The sequence below is a fragment of the Lineus longissimus genome, chromosome 11, assembly GCF_910592395.1.
Source record: "Lineus longissimus chromosome 11, tnLinLong1.2, whole genome shotgun sequence".
NCBI classification, from domain to species: Eukaryota; Metazoa; Nemertea; class Pilidiophora; order Heteronemertea; family Lineidae; genus Lineus; species Lineus longissimus.
The window spans coordinates 15,456,205-15,475,265 of record NC_088318.1 but is presented as its reverse complement, the minus strand read 5'-3'; the positions used below and the strand labels follow the sequence as shown (position 1 = coordinate 15,475,265).

The 19,061-nt window shown below is 41.9% G+C and overlaps 3 protein-coding genes across 3 annotated transcripts; 2 read left to right on the top strand and 1 right to left on the bottom strand.

Moving 5' to 3' along the window:
* Positions 1-2,536: 2,536 nt before the first annotated feature.
* LOC135495830 (sorting nexin-20-like) lies at positions 2,537-6,739 on the bottom strand. The gene is made up of 4 exons (XM_064784801.1): positions 6,664-6,739; positions 5,342-5,765; positions 4,917-5,071; positions 2,537-4,693 (listed from the first exon to the last, which is right to left on the bottom strand). Exons 2-4 carry the CDS (start codon positions 5,556-5,558, stop codon positions 4,019-4,021), a joined length of 1,047 nt encoding a protein of 348 aa, XP_064640871.1. The 5' UTR covers positions 5,559-5,765; positions 6,664-6,739; the 3' UTR covers positions 2,537-4,018.
* On the top strand, positions 6,660-9,240 carry LOC135495829 (zinc finger and BTB domain-containing protein 49-like). The gene has a single exon (XM_064784800.1). The coding sequence runs from the start codon at positions 6,735-6,737 to the stop codon at positions 9,021-9,023; it is 2,289 nt and encodes a 762-aa protein (XP_064640870.1). The 5' UTR covers positions 6,660-6,734; the 3' UTR covers positions 9,024-9,240.
* A 655-nt stretch (positions 9,241-9,895) lies between these two features.
* LOC135495307 (T-cell immunomodulatory protein-like) lies at positions 9,896-18,210 on the top strand. Its single transcript, XM_064783770.1, has 15 exons — positions 9,896-10,094; positions 10,428-10,658; positions 10,944-10,998; positions 11,329-11,403; positions 11,755-11,870; positions 12,148-12,212; positions 12,385-12,475; positions 12,746-12,992; positions 13,181-13,334; positions 13,437-13,580; positions 13,812-13,890; positions 15,281-15,402; positions 15,556-15,641; positions 15,981-16,104; positions 16,426-18,210. Exons 1-15 carry the CDS (start codon positions 9,896-9,898, stop codon positions 16,483-16,485), a joined length of 1,848 nt encoding a protein of 615 aa, XP_064639840.1. The 3' UTR covers positions 16,486-18,210.
* The last annotated feature ends 851 nt before the right edge of the window (positions 18,211-19,061 follow it).

Below are 19,061 nucleotides of genomic sequence, written 5' to 3'. Positions count from 1 at the left end.
CATTTATGGCTTTGTGCAGCATCTGGGGACATTTCGAACAATGATAAATCCTTAGTGGATAGTGCTGCGCTGGGTTGATGGGCCATGAAACGCACGTGTTTCTTCCACCGTCGAATAGGGCGTTCGGTATAAATTAGATTTAATTAGAAAAATTGTAACTTGGCATCCGGGCCGCGAATAAATACTATGCAGACCCTCGGGTATGGGTCTTTATCAATTCTGGATTCTGGCAATTTAGCCCAGGCCTTATACGAAATGAATCTCAGATTTACCATGCTAACCATGGTGCATGAATGTAGAATTTACCATGCTCACCATCGGGTAAATATTTCTTACCGTCCCAATTCACCATGGTGAAGTGCTGCACTGAGTTTACCAGGCGCGGATCCAAGGAGGGGGGCGCACCGGCCGCACCGGCCGCACCCCCCCCCTAATTTTTGGTCATCAAACTTTTTTTTTGTCTCCAAATACGTTCGCCGCATCGTTCAAATGCGCAATTATTTATAAGTCAATAGGGTAAACCCCGGTATACCTTCGGTGTCTAAAGACCAGTTACTACCAGGCCACGCTCTGCATGCACCCCCGTGCGACTGGTTAGGCCTAGGTTTGCGTCTACGTGCTATAATACTTTCCCGCGTCCGAAAGACTCCTCCCCAGCTCTCACGCTCGCTCAGGTATATATCGTAGTCCGGTAGGCCTATCATGGCGGAAAAACGAAAGGTCACTTTCCATTCCTATAAATTTAGTTTCAGATTCAAGAAATAGCCCACTTTGTTTCTGTCGGTACAAAAATAACAAAAACCTGTATTAGAAAACAGTCATTTCTTTCAGGCAAACGAAACCCACAAGTTGTTGTCAGATACGAGGAAAACGCATCTAAGGCACTTAAATCCTAAAAACTTTTCTGGGGGAGGGCCCCGGTTGCCCCGTTCGGAACGTGCCACGGCACGAGTATAGGGGGCTACGCCTCCGCCCCTGCTGTTGAGACCCTGTCACAACCAATTAAGCTGAAGACAGTAGCTCTGCTACAGCGTCCCAGATCTGAATATTTAGTTACTAGTCGGCTTCACTCGTCCTATAGACCCTGTCACAACCTAACGATCTAAGAGATGGGATGGACCAGGCGGGTAATCATTGGCAAAAGTCTTTTCTCAAAAATATGGTCCTCCCCAGCAGATATAGGCCTACAACATAGGCCACCGTATATAAATCCGTATGACATCTGTCACATATTTACGAGTCCGTCCCTGTCTGCAAGTGTTGCCATCTCAGGGTCGTAACATCCTGGCTGTGACGAGGGCCTCAACATCCTAGCTGTGATAGGATCTTAGCGTTCTCATCCTAGCGAGCTGTGGTATAGTCTCAGCATTCTGGTTGCAGTGACTGGGGTCTCAACAATCTGGCTGTGAGATATAAGGTGTCAATATCCTGGTAGAATGCTGAGATAGGGTCTCAGCATGGTTGTGACTAGGGTCTCAACATTCTGGTTGTGACTAAAGTCTAATAGGGTCTCGTTTCTGCATCGTTGTGATAGGATCTCAGTATTTTGCTGTGAATAGGGTCTCAACATTCTGGTTGTGACTTGTCTCAACATTTTGGCTCTGAGTGTGACAGGGTCTCAGCATGGTTGTGACTACAGTCTCAACGTCCTGGCTATCATAGGGTCTCAGTATTTTGGTAAGAGTGACTAGGGTCTCAACATTCTGGTTGTGACTAAGGTCTAGGGTCTCGTTTCTGCATTGTTGTGATAGGATCTCAGTATTCTGCTGTGAATAGGGTCTCAACATTCTGGTTGTGACTTGTCTCAACATTTTGGTTCCGAGTGTGACAGGGTCTCAGCATGGTTGTGACTACAGTCTCAACGTCCTGGCTATCATAGGGTCTCAGTATTTTGGTAAGAGTGACTAGGGTCTCAACATCCTAACTGTGGTATGGTCTCAGCAGCTTTTTGATAGTGATTTGGGTCTCATCATCCTGGTTGTGACACAACATCCTGGTTGTGATAGAGTCTCAGCATTCTAACTGTGATAGGGTCTCCATATCCTGGTTGTAATAAGGTCTCAGCATGGTTGTGACTAGGGTCTTGACATCCTAGCTGTGTAATGGTCTGAGCATTCTGGTAGTAACTGGGGTCTCAGTGTCCTTATTGTGACTAGGGTCTCAGCGCTCAGGTTGTGACTAGGGCCTCAATGTCCTAACTGTTGTGTGGTCACTGCAGCATTCTGGTAGCGACTGCAAGGTCTCAACATTCTCAACACCCTGGCTGTCATAGAGACATATAGCATTCTGGTTGTGATGAGTCTCAGCATTCTGGTTGTGACTAGGGTCTCGACACCCTGGCTGTGATGGAGTCACAGCATCCTGGCTGTTATGAGGTATTACGACCCAGCTGTATTCTAAACTTCCTTGATGAAATGGGGTATTCACATCCTGGTTGTGATAAGCTTTCAACATCATGGCAGTTGTAGAATCTCAACATCCTGGTTGTGACTATAGTCTCCATTGTTGAGAATGAAACAAATTTTAAAGATGATAATTCATATGAATATCATTTATTCTAAAATTACATTGACCACACTTTGAGGATGGTGCATGGTTTGATGCTCTGGAAAAAGAAATGAAGGAGTACAACAAAAAGTGATAATTTTACTATAGCCACTTGTGGAATTTGACTAGGAACACCAGTCCATCTTGACATTAAATGCCACCATGAGACTTTGCCAGATCGAAAGTGAAAAACATCAGTCCTGAAGACGCGATTGTGCACTACAACCATGTTAATTCTTATTTACCTGAGCCACAAGAACAAACAAAGAAAACAATTGACGTAGGCCGGTATTAGATATTAAACGCACAGATATGCAAGCCAAGAACACAACATAAACTCCTATACAGTGGTTATTTAGTGTGCAGGCGAATTATTGTTTCGTAGTGTCGTGAAAACCTTGCTCAACAGAGTCAAGGCCGTCCTCCACACAATCATCTCATTTGTATTGCAGGGTATATCACACAGGGGTCTTTCGTCAATGGCAAAGCTTTGAATAACAAGCTGCAGTCTCATTCAGTATCTAGCACCATCAAAAGAAATGTAAAGTTAATCAAATGAAGCAATTATACAGCCATTTATCTTTCAGAAATTGACTTTGATTTTTTACAGTTAGCATCAAGCACCATGTGTTTCCCCACTTACTAATTCAATGGGGGATCAATTAGATTTTCATCATTGAATGTCCTAAGTTGACACTGCAACATTTCACCAAAGAGATGTGACGTCAAAAAATCTCACGGAACCATAACCATAACAGGAACCCTCAAGTGCTGCCCTCTGACATACAAGTAGTCCAAGATGATTTTTTCAAAGAATGGACGCAAGTTTCTCATGGTGGGCAAACAAAACCACTTGGCACTATAAGATATTTTATATCAGATTATTTGGTTGAAATTTCGAAATATCACTCACACATACACACTAGTTCCAATCTCCTAATAAACCATGGGAGCTTCTGAACCTACTTTTAACTTCTTCAACATCCCTGCTATCAGGGCCAGGTCCTACAAAACAAGTTTTGTCATAAATGCTCGCTTCGATATTCAAAACTTGGTTTCATCTCCCTCAGCTAAGTTACTGTAGTGACAAAACTGCTCTAAACAAGCGGGCCTTGGACGAGAGCATCATATGCAATATGTTTTGCAAAAATACAGCCTGCAAGCTGAAAAATAAATGCAACAAAATTCAAGCTACTTTTAATTGCCCCACCTATGAGGTCGACTGTCATAATGCCCCAGTGCATCCCAGTCCCAGCCATAGTTTGCATAACCGCAATGGTGGTGAAGTAAATCAAGGTCATTTCAGCCTTTGTTAAAAGGTTGAGTGAGGAAGTCACATACTGTGTCAAGCACGTTATTGAAACGACAGATCATTTGGTCCCATTACCATTTGGCAGCGGCAAAAAATATTATAGCCTATGACTACCACACACAGCAAACACATCAGGACAAGGGAAAGAAAACACTGTTCTTATGAAGCATAGAATCTTCTCACTGCCAACTCCAACAATGTTGGTGCAAGATCAACTGAAAAATTCCTGTTTCGTAAATCAGCTAATCGTGCTTCCAAGTCTGTTTTATCCTTGCCCTGTGTCCAACACAACCGGATGCTAATCTGCAGAAGAGGAATCAAGTATCTGTTCTTTTCAGACCGTCCGATACACTTCAATGCTGTTTCTGCACATTCCTGTGCCTCGCTGTTTTGTTCTAGGGCACTATAACATGCCACTAGCCCACAGAGTGTGGCAATAACCTCCTTATGATTCTCTCCAAGTAATTTATCCTGAATATTCACAGCATTGTGTAAAAGTGGAATTGCTTCCTTATACCGTGCATTCCTGACATGTGCATAGGCTTCTTGGAGGTTGACGTTATAGAAAAAATTGGCAAATTCTTTACTTCGGCGGATTTCATCCAAGCTGTGAACATGGGTGAGGTACTGTTCAAAAGCACGACTTCTCCGAGCAATGGTTTCCCTCTTAAAATTCCCAGAGAGGATTTTCGGCGGGAAAGCTATTGTCTCCATCAACTGTGGAAAGCCTCTTTTCAAAGCACTGTTCAATTTTTCAAAATCGGAGTAACGACGTTCGATGACTGCTTGAGCTTTGTCGAGTTCATGGCTTCGAATGACTAAAATGGTGTAGCTCTGGAAAGTGAATAGAGATTGACGTGTCAGTTGGCAATCAGGATATAATTTCAACACTTTGAAAACCAGAGCTATTTTGGGAAATCATATACCAAGCAATAAAGTCAATGACAAACCATCATAATCAAGTGGTTTGCAAATGAATCATCATGTCATTTAATTAGGAAATATCCTGCTAATAAGAAATGATGGAACAACTACCAGTTTCATTTCCTATACTCACAACATATTTTGACCGTCCCTCAGAAACTGTGCCAGCGTCTGCTATCTCAAAGTGAACTCTCGAAGGATTCCGATCATGATTCTGTATGTCAGACGTTGTGCTACAAACTGACAAGGACTTGGAATGTGGACCACACCCAACTGATATCTCCGAATCTGGAGAGGAATACAGAATAGTAAGCACAAAAACTGTACAGGGCTATGTTTGGAAGAGACTATGAGCCAGCCCCAACCTGGCACTGCATGAACACTGCAGCCAAACACCCAAGTAAGCCTCCCCGCCGGCGTCGTAAGTTATCGTACGATGTAGACGTCGTAGTCGTAGTCACACTACGTGTTGTGCGAGACTGCGACGTGTGGCCGTGGGCTGCTGAGCACACTGTAGCATGGCTACATCACAATTACTAATTAGAGTGTTTGATTTACCTCTCCGCAACACTGATTCCTCATCTGTTTGTTCTAAACTGGTTGAAGTAGAAATTGACAGCGTTCCATAAGAAACTGACAGATCGCCATCGTCCGCAAGACTCAGTTCACTTTGAGCACCTTCAGTGCTCAATGTATCATCAATATCAATACCATCTGTATACTTTTTTATTTTCTTAGAAGCCATTTTGACATTCTTAACCAGAGCAAGAGACATCAAATGGCACTTAAATGCATAGTTCTGGCGTTTTTAAATGAAAACATGCTTTTTCTTGTTTTTCCTTATGCGATTTATTACATCCTCCATGTACACATCCAGTTGGAGTGCTTCGATGTCAAATTTTCCCGATAGAGGCGCCTCTGTCTAACCGCGAAAAATGTGTCCAACAGTCATTTTAATCACAGGGACTTAACGCGCTCCACCCTGAAAAAAACCTATATAAGAACTAGGTGGAGCGTGTCAAGTCCCTGTGGAGGCTGTCACTTTGGCAAAAGCACAGTCATCTCCAAAGTTACGAGTGCGAAACCGCCTCGATTTGGAGCGAAACGACTGGGGGCGAAATAACTGAGAGCGAAACGACCGGATATCATAAGGTCTCATTAGGGAGTTTTTTTGTTATTCATGCGCGGCCAAGCCCTAACCGTAGTTCCTAAAATCATTGATTTCTCGATCCTTACAGTATGTCAGCGTTGATTCAGCAGTTGTTTTGGCAAAGACATGTTTTTCTGGAGTTTCTGAAACCTATAGCGCTACTCAATAGGCGACTAACAAGAAACTACGCATTTATACTGTTGTTGCCGACGTATGTGTACACTGAACTTGGGATGTGCGTCGGCCCCGTGTTAAAATGCCGTCCAGTGCCAGTTGGTGCGTTTTTCGCTGATTTGTGCAAAATTCAACATATATCAAAAGTTCAATGGTTGACCCTCGATTTTTTTTTGATTTTTGTGTAGCGTAAGCAACTGTCTTTCATGGGAGAATGGTCTCTGTAAGAATTATTCAGGAAGAAATGTATAATATTTGGGGTTTTTCGTGATTGTCCGGCCCAATTGGCAATATTGCCATTTGGGATGGTGAACATAGCTAGGAGCAAATGCGACGCTTATGATTTATTTAAAGAAATAAAATGCACGATTTAACATCCTGCAGAATCAGGGGAATCGGGCGTTTCCAGTGATATACGACACAAATGGGTTGTTCTCATGCATTCACTTTGGAAACGCATCTTAAAATAGATGTTACGCCCTGTTAATGGGGCACGTCATCATCGCGTACATTTGGGAAAAACTCCCTAACGAGACCTAAGTCTACATGAACTAACAGTGGCGTCACCTATCTTGTTCACTATATCCCTTGATATGTAAATCGAAAATGTAACAAATCGCCGCCAAAATGGCTTCCAAAGAAAAAAATTTTCAGAACTTCTTCCAAGAAAACCTTAATTCTGTCATTCTAACTGAACTGAATGAGCAAAGAAAGACGTCAAAGTTTTGTGATGTTATCCTAAAAGTATTTGAAGGCCACATTCCTGCCCATTCGAACGTCCTAGCTGCAGGATCTCCATACATAAGTGCTTTCCTGGCACAAACCCTTCCGAGGCAATATTCCCAGGCGGCGCCACAGGTCATTGAACTCCAGATTGATGACAAAGATTCTAAAAAGCTTTACCAGATTGCTGTTCAGAAGATCGTCGATTTCATATATACGGCCGAAATTGAACTAACTGAAAGCGATTTTGGAAAGGTTTTGATGGTTGCAAGAATTCTCCAAATTGAAAAAATTGTGGAACTATGTAAGAATTTCGCAAATCCTGAATCTCTGTTTGAAATGGGCCTAGTAGCAGGTGCTGGCATTGATGCAGATGCTAGTAATATCGATGCTTTCCCTCCGCCCTTGACAGATACCGACTCCGAAGACAAAAATGAGAAATTCTGCAATGAGCTAGAAATGCCGTTGAGTTGTGAAAATGTAACGTCAATGGGGGACACTGTTCTATCTCTTAAGGAGGGATTACAGAATAATGTGGAAACCAATCTCAATTCTGACTCTGATAATCCCAGTAAATCTCCGTATAGAGGCAAATTACAGGATTCTAAGATTATATTCAAACAGTCTCCGAGATCTTATGCTAGAGGGAAGTCTAGTAGAAATGTGAGAGGAAGATCTAGGATTCAGTCCTCAACTTCATCAAAAATCCATTTCGACAAGGAAAAAATTGAGTCTATTCCAGGAGTTAGGAAGTCTTCTCGTCATGTAAAGCCAAACCTTTGGCACATTCAGGACAATGTGGGTGAAAAACACGTCATGGATTTTTTGATAAAAACTGAGTCTCCAACGAAAGAACAAAATTATGATGCTCAGCAGAAAACAATTGAGGATAATGTGATGAATCCTGATGATGCCATGGCAATTGACGCAGGGTCTGGAAATGAGGACTCAGAAAAACATTTAAAGTGCAATCAGTGTGATTACAAAACATCTAACACATATCGTTATAAACGTCATTTAGCTATACATGCTGGAGGCAAGTATTCGTGTGAACATTGCTCTTTCTCAACTGCCAAGTTAAAGGAATTGTCCATTCACCAGAGAGAGCATCAGCATGAGCAAAATATGTGCAGTTTTTGTGATCATAGAGCAGAAACTAACGAGGATCTTCAGCTTCATTTAGCGAGACACAAGGGACCTTTTCCGCATTTCTGTGAGTTCTGTGACAAACGCTTTAAGACGCAAACACAGCTCAAGTTTCATGTGCCTAAGCATTCGGATGAGAAGCCCTTTGTTTGTGCCACATGTGCGATGGGTTTCAAGTGGAAACATGCATTGAAAAGTCACATGATTGTCCATAGTGCAGAAAAGAATCATTTGTGTGATGTCTGTGGTTATGCAACGGCACATAAAAGTCAGCTTAAAGCTCATCGTCTAATTCACACTGGTGAAACTTTTAAGTGCAACTTTCCAGGCTGTAAATTTCAAGCGATAAAAAAACAAAATTTAAAGTATCACCAACTTACCCACACGAGAGAAAAGCCACACCAGTGTGAGATTTGTGGGCAAAGTTTCTCTCTGGTCAAGAATCTCCGCCGGCACATGATGTTGCATTCAACTTTCAAGCCACATCAATGTGAGCAGTGCACGTTTTCGACAACAAGGTATGACAAGCTCAAGGAACATTTGAGGCGCCAGCATAGTGTTGGAAAAACTGTAAACAAACGAACTCCTGGACAGGTTCAGTTGCTAGCTGAAATGGTCAGCGGGGCAGCTGCTGTAGGTACAGATGTTATCACAACCTGCGCTGGTGGGATTCATGCGATACAAACAGAGCTTGCTCCCGTCCAGCAGCAAGTTTTGACTATGAATGCTCTTGGTCAGGCACAGCAGATTATTATCAGCCCTGACCAACAGGATGAAAACTCGCCTAAACTCACCACATTCAGTCTCCAGAAAGGACAGATTATCCAGAGTTCTACTGGTACTGTCCCTGCAGCAACCCTGGAGCAACTGACTGCAGTATCGGACAGCCAGAGTGTTCTGCAGACGGTTGAATTAACAGGTGATTCTCAACAAGCGATCTTGCCCTCCTCCAATATCGTTGCCCTTAGGCCTGTACAGTTTTTAGAAATACAGTTTCCAGCCCTACAGAATGTAGATGTCATAGACTTGAAGCAAGACGTGATTTAGTGCAGAAGCATTGCTTGACTTGGGACAAATTCATTTGTGTGTAAACGAATGCCCTAGCTTTCCATCTCATCTAGTTTTGTAAATTCGTTGCCATTGCATGGTGCATGTTTTTGTGTGTTATGATTGGCAGTCTGTGATTGGTTAAGTTATATCTAAATGTATGTAAATATGGTGTACATTGCAACTATCAAAGTGAATAAATCTGATCATGCCTACTTCAAAGGTGTAAAAAAGTGTCTAGAATTTGTCCTATGGTGGTTGAGACATCACCACCAACAGATTTTGGATGCTGAACTCGAGGGTCAGTGGTGCACCAAGTCTTGGTGTTGATTGTCATAGAAAATTTGCAACAGCATTTCGCCCAGTTACATGGCTAAAATCCACTAGGTGCCAGTGCAATGCACAAGATCAAACACCACAACTGTCCACTCTTTGACACGAAGAGACTGGCCAGTATGGATGAGAAGTACATCCAATCCGTGGAGACAAAGCTCTGGGCATCGAAGGGAAAAAAGATGACAGCCAGATTTTAAGACATAGTAGTAGAGCCATAAAAAAGTCAATTGAACGAAGAAGACCTTTGGATCCATACCTTTGACGGCACCCCCCCCGACCCCCCAAAAATGTGGGGGAAAGGACAATGACATGCAGAATTGAATTGAGTGAAGTGGGCCTTGCTTGGATGAAACTGGGTAAAACATGTCAGAGACGTGGCCTGGGGGCTCCCCCATTCAATAGTTGTGTGAGTTCACTAGAGCTTTCACTTCAGATATTACTACTAGGACACACTTTCAGGGGACAGTCATTACTGTAACACCGTGGAGAATAATACGGTCTCCTAGGAATCGATCAAATTGGTTGTTTGAGACAAAATGGCTAAACCGAGCTGGAATTTCTCGATTTTTTCCTATTTATTTTACCTCTTTTTGGCCCTTTTCATTCATAAATCAAGGGCTGAATTGTCTGATGTGACAGGATATCTTCTGGACGATGTCAATGAGGGAGAGTTGGCTGGATTTGGTGATTTCAACTCTGATAAAACTACCGATCTTTTTGTGATCTCCCAGTCTGGTAAATCATCATTTTGCTGTAACAGTAAAGGCCTACATTTTTATAGGCCTTCGGCTTACGAGCAGTACATTCGTCTTTTGTTTCGACAACAAAAGACTAATCAGAGCCAAAACAAATCAAATGCGCGCACTCAGAAAAAGTTAGAAGGCCTAAGCTGACTTCAGACAATGCGATAAGCCACTGTGACCCTTTCTTCCAGGTCAACTGGACAAGTTCGCAGTGATGCACTGATGGACCTATCAGATATATTGGCACTTCATGATCAACAGGCAATTGAAATTGAATGAGTGATTGATGTACGGTTATACATGTATTTCTTTTTCACCATATCAGGTAAAGATGTGATCTTAATCATCGCTGCGAAGGAAGGCCAGTATAAAAAGAAACTCTTGATTGACCTCACAAAACACGTCAATGGTACTACGATTACTAGCGTTATGCCTGGTGACTTCGATGGTGACTCCCAAATGGATGTTCTCATCACAACGTCGACCTCACCCAAGAACTTGAATGTACCAGTATCGGTCCTTATCTACTGGGGCAAAAGAGAGGGATTTGTGGTTGGTAGGTATTGTTGTGTTGGGTATTGTCAGTGGTTTAATCATTATATTGCATGATTTTGCTATGCGAACTTCTACTTCTATGTCAGAGAAACATATTCCAACAACTGGGATGTCTTCAGTCATCAGATTCAGAGCTGTCGGCTTTTAAATAGTGTTAGAATGTTTACAAATCCCAGTCTATAATTAGAGTTAAATGGTAAGATTGTCAATTTCTAATTCATACCAAATATTGGTACTTGTAAGTTTTCAATCAAACACATCCTAATGTTGAATTTCTTGATTTCAGAGAATAAACCCCTCGTTATTGACACCAAGATGAGACAGCAGCCCTTAGTGATGGAGTAAGTTTTGCCTAAGAAAGAAATCATTCCAAATTGAAAGTGTTAAGATTGCAGCAATTCCTGATAAGGTCTTTCTATCATGATTCTTCCTATGTATCTTTTCAAAAAATAGTCACTCTTGTTACCACCCAAAGTACCATGCAAAAATTCCCAAATTGTGGCAAAGTCATGCAGTCTTTATATGTAGAGCAAGCGCTGGTTACCACTTGCGTTGTGTTGACAATCTGAGCTCTTGGCAACAGGTCCAGATGATGAGAAGATGTAGCCTCCAACATGTAATGACTATGAACATTTGGAATCTTTTGTTATATTTTCCTCTTGTTATTGTAGCTACAACGCCGACATGATTCCTGACCTGTTGGGTGAGGAATCGTCCTCTGGCAAACGATATTACTGGATAGCAAGGTATGTGTATTTGAAAATAATTGCAATTCGAAAAGTTGCAATCGAACTATTTGAAAGAAGATACTTTGTTTAATTTGGTAAATTTTTGAGATGCATGTTCTTCTGGCCATGGGAATGGTAGTTATACATGGGAAGTAGTAAGACATCACTTGGGGAAGTAATTAGACATCACACGGGAAGTAGTTCGACATCACATGGGAAGAAGTCAGACCTCACATGGGAAGTAGCTAGACATCACATGGGGAAGTAGGCGGACATCACATTGGAAGTACATGTAGCCAGACATCACATGGGGAAGAGAAGCTCCCTTGTAGGTCTATAATAATTCCTTATTTCATCCTTGATTTGCAGTAACAATCGCTCTTTTACACGGCAAGAAGTTGTTCTTCCCAATAATGGCACATTATTACCAATGAGAATACCTCATTCTAATGCCTTCATTGATTTGGATAATGATTTAAACCCAGGTAAGTATAAATTTTTTTCCTGTAACCCTGGAAATAGTTATATTTCTTCAAATGTTTGGGCAGGAGGGGGCCTTTCATCTCTCTCGGATGTATGCCAACTATCGTCGATCGCAGCAAATCACTGTGGTTCATCAAGTAATACCCGAAATACACACATGCAAGTCGGAGGCTTCAAAGATGGAACCTGAAAATATTTTCAGGCTTGCGCTTACCCGTACTTCACATATTCTTCTCATCTTAATGTAAGAATAGCCTGACCAAATTTTGTTTCCTTCAGATTTATTTGTCACATCCTATGATAAGGCTTCCAAGAAACAGATATTTGAACTTTGGTATAATGAGGTAAGTATCATATCAGATCATTTTTGGTTCCAAGAAAAGTTATGTCTTCTTCTGCGTTGGAAGGCCTTTGGCGTGTGTCACTTCAGTTGAGCAGCAGTTGGCATTATTGACCTATAGACTATTTGTGACAACACTAGGCTACTTGTTAACTTTGCACCTTTTTTGCTTTCAGATTGGATCAGGAGGCTGGACGTTGAATGGTACACTTGAGCCACCACAGACGGATGCTGCATTCATTGGACAGGCTGTCTTCACCGATATTAGTAAGTCATGTATTGTTTTATTGGGACTAGAGACCTAAATGGTAAAAGATGACATACATCACCCAGCAGCCAAGCAATGAACTAGCTCTTTGTGAGGACAACAGCTCACAGACAAACAAAAATACTCTTGGGGCTATAGAACTCTGGACCATCAGCACTAGCCTCTACAGTCATCCCCACTGAGCAGTTTTGCAAGCCAATACATCTGGGCATTATCTGGCAACTCCTTCTTAGGCCAAGCATAACATGTAAAGTGTCTTCTCATTTCAGATGCTGACAAAAAGATGGACATCTTACTGCCAATCTGCAGTGATGCCAATTGCGCAGAGAGTGGTATCTATGCCTATTCTGAAGGGAACTGGACACTAATGATAAGCAAGTTCATGCGTGCTGATAAAACATATAAATTTCTGCCACCAGGCATGGCTGAGGAACAGCCAATTACCCTCAGAGTGGGCGACTATAACTTGGACGGTTACCCAGACGTGGTCACTGTCTTACAAACAGAAGATAATGGGTGAGTTGTGCAGACAAGACACGAAGGTTAGAAACTCTGAATTTAGCAACAAACAGCTAGATTGATCTGTCCTGCAATTGGTTGTAACGTGATATACAGCTATTTCAGTGAAAGTGGCATTTAAAGTTAGGGAGATCACACATTTTGGACAACTGTTGAATTATAACTGTCTTCTCTTATGTTTTCAGTGAGAAAAAACAGCAGGCCTTTATCCTGTATAACTATGACTGTAAAGCTGCCAGCTGCAAACGATTGGGAAGAACATTCTTTGTTGACTATGGAGCTCCGCTGAGTTCAGTCAAGGATGCTATTACTGTAGCCTTCTTTGATATCTATGAAAATGTGAGTACCAAGTTCATGGATATAACAAAAAAACTCATTACTGGTCCCTTTTTCTCACCAGATCAACATGTGTGGATTGAAACTTTTTATTGTCTTTTCTAGGGCATCCTAGACATATTCGTGACAAGTAGGACTAAGAAGGGTACTGATGTGCATGCCTTCTTGCACGGCTTTGCCCTGGATGCTTGCTTTATGAAGGTGACTGTGGTCAGTGGCTTGTGCTACCACGATTGTGGACAAAACTCGGTAAGTACTCACATTTAGGACTGCTTGGGTCTATCTGCTGAAGAAGTATAGTTGAGCTGTAAGAGCCCTTGGGACTGAATGAAAATGCTATCCCCATAAGAGAGGTGTCCTGATTACAGAGATTACTTTGAATGAAAAATTACCAATATGATACAAAAAGAGTGGGCATTATGATATTGTAAAAGTTCTCCTCCTGGCCGGTAAGATTAAATTTACCAATTGTTGTTTCAGCCTTATGGGACAGATCAACCTGGTCCAACAGTTAGTTATGAAACAACTAGAACTGATGGTACAACACAGGTCAGCGTAGGTAGGTGTGATGTCATATGGGATTGGCCTGTCAAGCTACATTTGACCTGGACATAAAACAGGATTATGTGGGTTTCTGTTGAACCCAAGATAAGATACAGAATGCTTTGTGTTTCGGTTGACCATTGTATTATGTTATAATAAAGTACTCCTATTTGCTGACGCCTCTTTATTTTTGTGATTTGTGAAAATTTTATGATTCATTCAGAATTTAAAAGAAATTATTTTCATAGTTTTTAGCTCACCTCTTAGCAGAGGTGAGCTTATCCCATACCGTGGCGTCCGTCGTCCGTCGTCGTCGTCGTCGTCGTCGTCGTCGTCGTCGTCGTCGTCGTCGTCGTCCGTCGTCCGTTAGCAGGGCACGTTTCGTAACTGTTAGAGCTATTGAGTTGAAACTTGGTACACATGTACCCTTATGTAATGACACCTGGGAGACCAAGTTTCGGTCCGATTCGTTTCATGGTTTGGCCACCAGGGGGCCAAACGTTAAAAGTGAAAATATGCAATATCTCCCTTAATAGTAGTCGGGAAATTTTGAAAAAAATATGGTAGGTACTTCTCGCAAAGGTGCATCATATATCCTCCGGGTTTTTGATTTGACCTCCTTTTCAAGGTCACAGAGGTCAAATGGTGTAAATTGGCCGTTAGGATGTAACGATGGCACGTTTCTAAACTGCAATGACTATTGATACCAAATTTGGTACACATTTACCCCTTAGTCAGGTGATCTCAGGGACCGAAGTTTGGTCCAATATGATTCACCACTTGACCACCAGGGGGCAAAATCCCAAAACCTTAAAAATGTGATTATTCCTTAACTTCTTGCCCGATTGCCACCAATTTGATATCATGGGTACATCTAACCACCATACAGTATATGTCACACCGGTTTTTAATTTGACCTTCTTGTCAAGGTCACAGAGGTCAAATGGCGTAAATTCGCCGTCAGGCCGTAACTATGGCACGTTTCTTAACTGCAATGACTATTGATCACAAATTAAGTACACATGTACCCCTTGGTCAGGTGATCTCAGGTACCGAAGTTTGGTGCGATCTGATTTGCCGTTTGGCCTCCAGGGAGGGGGCCAAATCCTAAATTCTTCAAAATGCCATTATTCCTAGTAATGACTTGCCCGATTGGCACCAATTTTATATCATAGGTACATCTAATTCTAACAACCATTCAATGTGTCACCCGGGTCTTCTTTGATTTGACCTACTTTTCAAGGTCACAGAGGTCGAATGTACTGTAAATTGGCCATTTTGGGGAAATTGTAATTGCTTGGACCTACATCAAACCTAACACTACATGACACAAGACCATGCTCTTTATCCATCTTTCCTCCACATGAGGTGAGCACAATGGCCCTGGCCATTTCATTGTTTTTCAGCTGGCCAGTTATCGCAGTCTGCCTACATGTCACTACAGTTACCATACACAGTGTTTGGTCTTGGTATATCTCCAAATTTTGTGGATTCCATGGAGGTGGGGATACCAACTCCTGCAGATAGTGTAAGTTTGAATGAATTCATAGCCAAACAGTGACAAAATTAAGACCCTCAAAGAGATCATAGTGAACATTTGCCTTCAAATTAAAAACATAGCGATCCTTAGTTGCAACAAGGCCTTTTAGAATGACATTTCCTTCCTCTTTTCGCAATGTAGACCTCGGTCAGAAAAAAGAAGTGGACTTCAATCATTCCCAACTCACAGTTGATAGTTATACCACATCCTAGCGATGACCCCAGTAGGTAAGTCAAGGCTACTACAAAAAGGTCCTGAGGTGCACTTTTTCATCCAGATAATGATAATTGCTAACAGGGTTGAGCAGTTCTAACCTTTCTTTTGGCAAAACCTCATTTTAATACTGGTTACATTTTAAATTAAATGGAAAATGTTCTTGAGTTTTCAAATTAAACTGCACATGCAGTATTAGTACTATCCTTTGGACATCAGAAAACCACGATTTATTGCACATGCTCTGAAGGAGAACATGTGGAAGTATAGGATGTGTTTCCTCATGAGGTGTTCAGAAATGCCCGGCATGAGGATTTCGTGTTCCTTAACCAGCCTACTGTCTTTGGTTTCAGTTGGTACAATAAATTATTCATTGCCCCAATGGCCAATAAGCAAGTCCTATACACAGCGGCTGCTTTACTGGGCACTTGCGGATTGGTGGCTATTGTATCGGGGGTGCTGCAATGGAGAGAAAGGGTAAGTAATAGAGTCACCTACATGTATGCTCTATGAGAGCGTCTAGGTGTTTCCATTCCAAAAGATCTATGAAAAAATTTAAAGACTTGCTACTTGGTCCAGTTGTTCTATATCGTGTTATGTCAACATGCAATTTTTCTCAATAGGCCTAGTGCTTTGAAATGAAAGTATTACCATTGGAATTTCAAAATTCATTTCTGTAAATCCATTCACAATTCGTAGCAGTTTGTACTTCTATTGCTCTGTTAGGTTATAGTTCTACATGTAACTAAGCAATTCAATTGGGTGTTATCTCCAAAACAATGTTCTTTTCTTTTCAAGGCTGAAGACAAGAAGGAGAAGCTAGTTGATGCTCAGAAATTCCATTTTGATGCGATGTGAGCTGGTGCTGAAAGAATCTCCCATCTAGTCATGGATCTATGCAAATTGGACCATTTACACCAGTTCTCGGTCTAATGCAACCGAAGAAAAAAAGGAGTTACCAGTTTGTCATTAATCTGAGGAGAATGTTGTACCTTCACCATGTCATGTGTTCCTTGGGCAGCCACGGTAAAGGGATAACATTGGGTTCATACTATTTCCTTTGTAAGGTGCATGATCTTGTGATAAACGAATGCTGTAATATATTTAGATTTATTTATTTTCATGTATAGATTTTACATGTGGTGATGGGAAGCTTACTGTGTATATATTTGGTTACTGTTCAGATTTGTAAATATTGACTTCGGTCAAAAACCTATTGCTACTTTTGAAGTCATAGTTTTTAGCTCACCTCTTAGCAGAGGTGAGCTTATCCCATACCGTGGCGTCCGTCGTCCGTCGTCGTCGTCGTCGTCGTCGTCGTCGTCGTCGTCGTCGTCGTCCGTCGTCCGTTAGCAGGGCACGTTTCGTAACTGTTAGAGCTATTGAGTTGAAACTTGGTACACATGTACCCTTATGTAATGACACCTTGGAGACCAAGTTTCGGTCCGATTCGTTTCATGGTTTGGCCACCAGGGGGCCAAATGTTAAAAGTGAAAATATGCAATATCTCCCTTAATAGTAGTCGGGAAATTTTGAAAAAAATATGGTAGGTACTTCTAGGAAAGGTGCATCATATATCCTCCGGGTTTTTGATTTGACCTCCTTTTCAAGGTCACAGAGGTCAAATGGTGTAAATTGGCCGTTAGGATGTAACGATGGCACGTTTCTAAACTGCAATGACTATTGATACCAAATTTGGTACACATTTACCCCTTAGTCAGGTGATCTCAGGGATCGAAGTTTGGTCCAATATGATTCACCACTTGACCACCAGGGGGCAAAATCCAAAAACCTTAAAAATGTGATTATTCCTTAACTTCTTGCCCGATTGCCACCAATTTGATATCATGGGTACATCTAACCACCATACAGTATATGTCACACAGGTTTGTAATTTGACCTTCTTGTCAAGGTCACAGAGGTCAAATGACGTAAATTCGCCGTCAGGCCGTAACTATGGCACGTTTCTTAACTGCAATGACTATTGATCACAAATTAAGTACACATGTACCCCTTGGTCAGGTGATCTCAGGTACCGAAGTTTGGTGCGATCTGATTTGCCGTTTGGCCTCCAGGGAGGGGGCCAAATCCTAAATTCTTCAAAATGCCATTATTCCTAGTAATTACTTGCCCGATTGGCACCAATTTTATATCATAGGTACATCTAATTCTAACAACCATTCAATGTGTCACCCGGGTCTTCTTTGATTTGACCTACTTTTCAAGGTCACAGAGGTCGAATGTACTGTAAATTGGCCATTTTGGGGAAATTGTAATTGCTTGGACCTACATCAAACCTAACACTACATGACACAATACCATGCTCTTTATCCATCTTTCCTCCACATGAGGTGAGCACAATGGCCCTGGCCATTTCATTTTGCTTCAGTGGGTATCAAACTTGATGAGGACACCAATTTTGGTTCCAAAATGGTCATTACCATTCAATTCGACCTCTGTATCCAGGATACATCAGATTGTCCTTAATGGGTAATCTCAGGCACTGTTCTGACTGCAATTTAATTGCATCTGAAATTATGAGAAAATATTGTAACAATAGAATAAAAATAAATTTTGAGAAATCTCATGTTTTATATATTTTTTGTGAGCTTGCAAAGTTGGTATTCGTAGACATTCTGGAAGTGTGTGCAAATACAAATTAACCTATGGTCATGAATGGGTTTGATGAGAGAGTCACCACCACCACCCCTGCCTCTGCCACCTTTGCAGCCTTGCTCACCCTCACCGTTTCCTTGCACAGTTTTCTCCCAACCCCTCCAATTGGCCTTGAAATGAGATGTCTAAAAGACATGGCAAGATTTTCCCTGGATAGCATTGGGACACTGTCCGAACTTGTGTCTGTAAAGTGGGGTTGTGATTTGCCTCGAGAGAGCCTATCCTGGTGTGTTGTGACAATTACAGTGGCCAGTACCCCTGATGAGAGGATCCAAGACATTATTGCCTGTTAGTCTGTAACATACTTTGTCTACACTATTGTCTGTGGGGAGCAGGGTTGTGCATAGAGACAATCTGTCTTGGTTTGTTGTGACAATGGCTTTGACCAGTACTCCTGGCCAGAGGGATCCAAGATGTCATCACCTGGTAATTCGTGATTTACACTGTCTGAACCAGTTTCTGTGGAGTGAGATTGTGACATGGATGGAGAAAACTGGTCAAGCTGTGTTGTGTGACATCACCTGGTAGGTTGTGACTGATGCTGTTCCTACTAGTTTCTGTAGAGTGTGGTTGTCATGTTGATAGAGCATTGAAACAAAGGCAGTGGCCTATACCTCTGCAGAGTGGAATCTTAAACAACATTGGCTAGAAGGTTGTGATGGCCGCAGTCCGAACCAGTCTCTGTAGTGTGGTTGTGATGTGGATAGAGACAAATTGTCCTGGTGTGCGACAACAGCAGAAGTCATTGACCCTGCCAA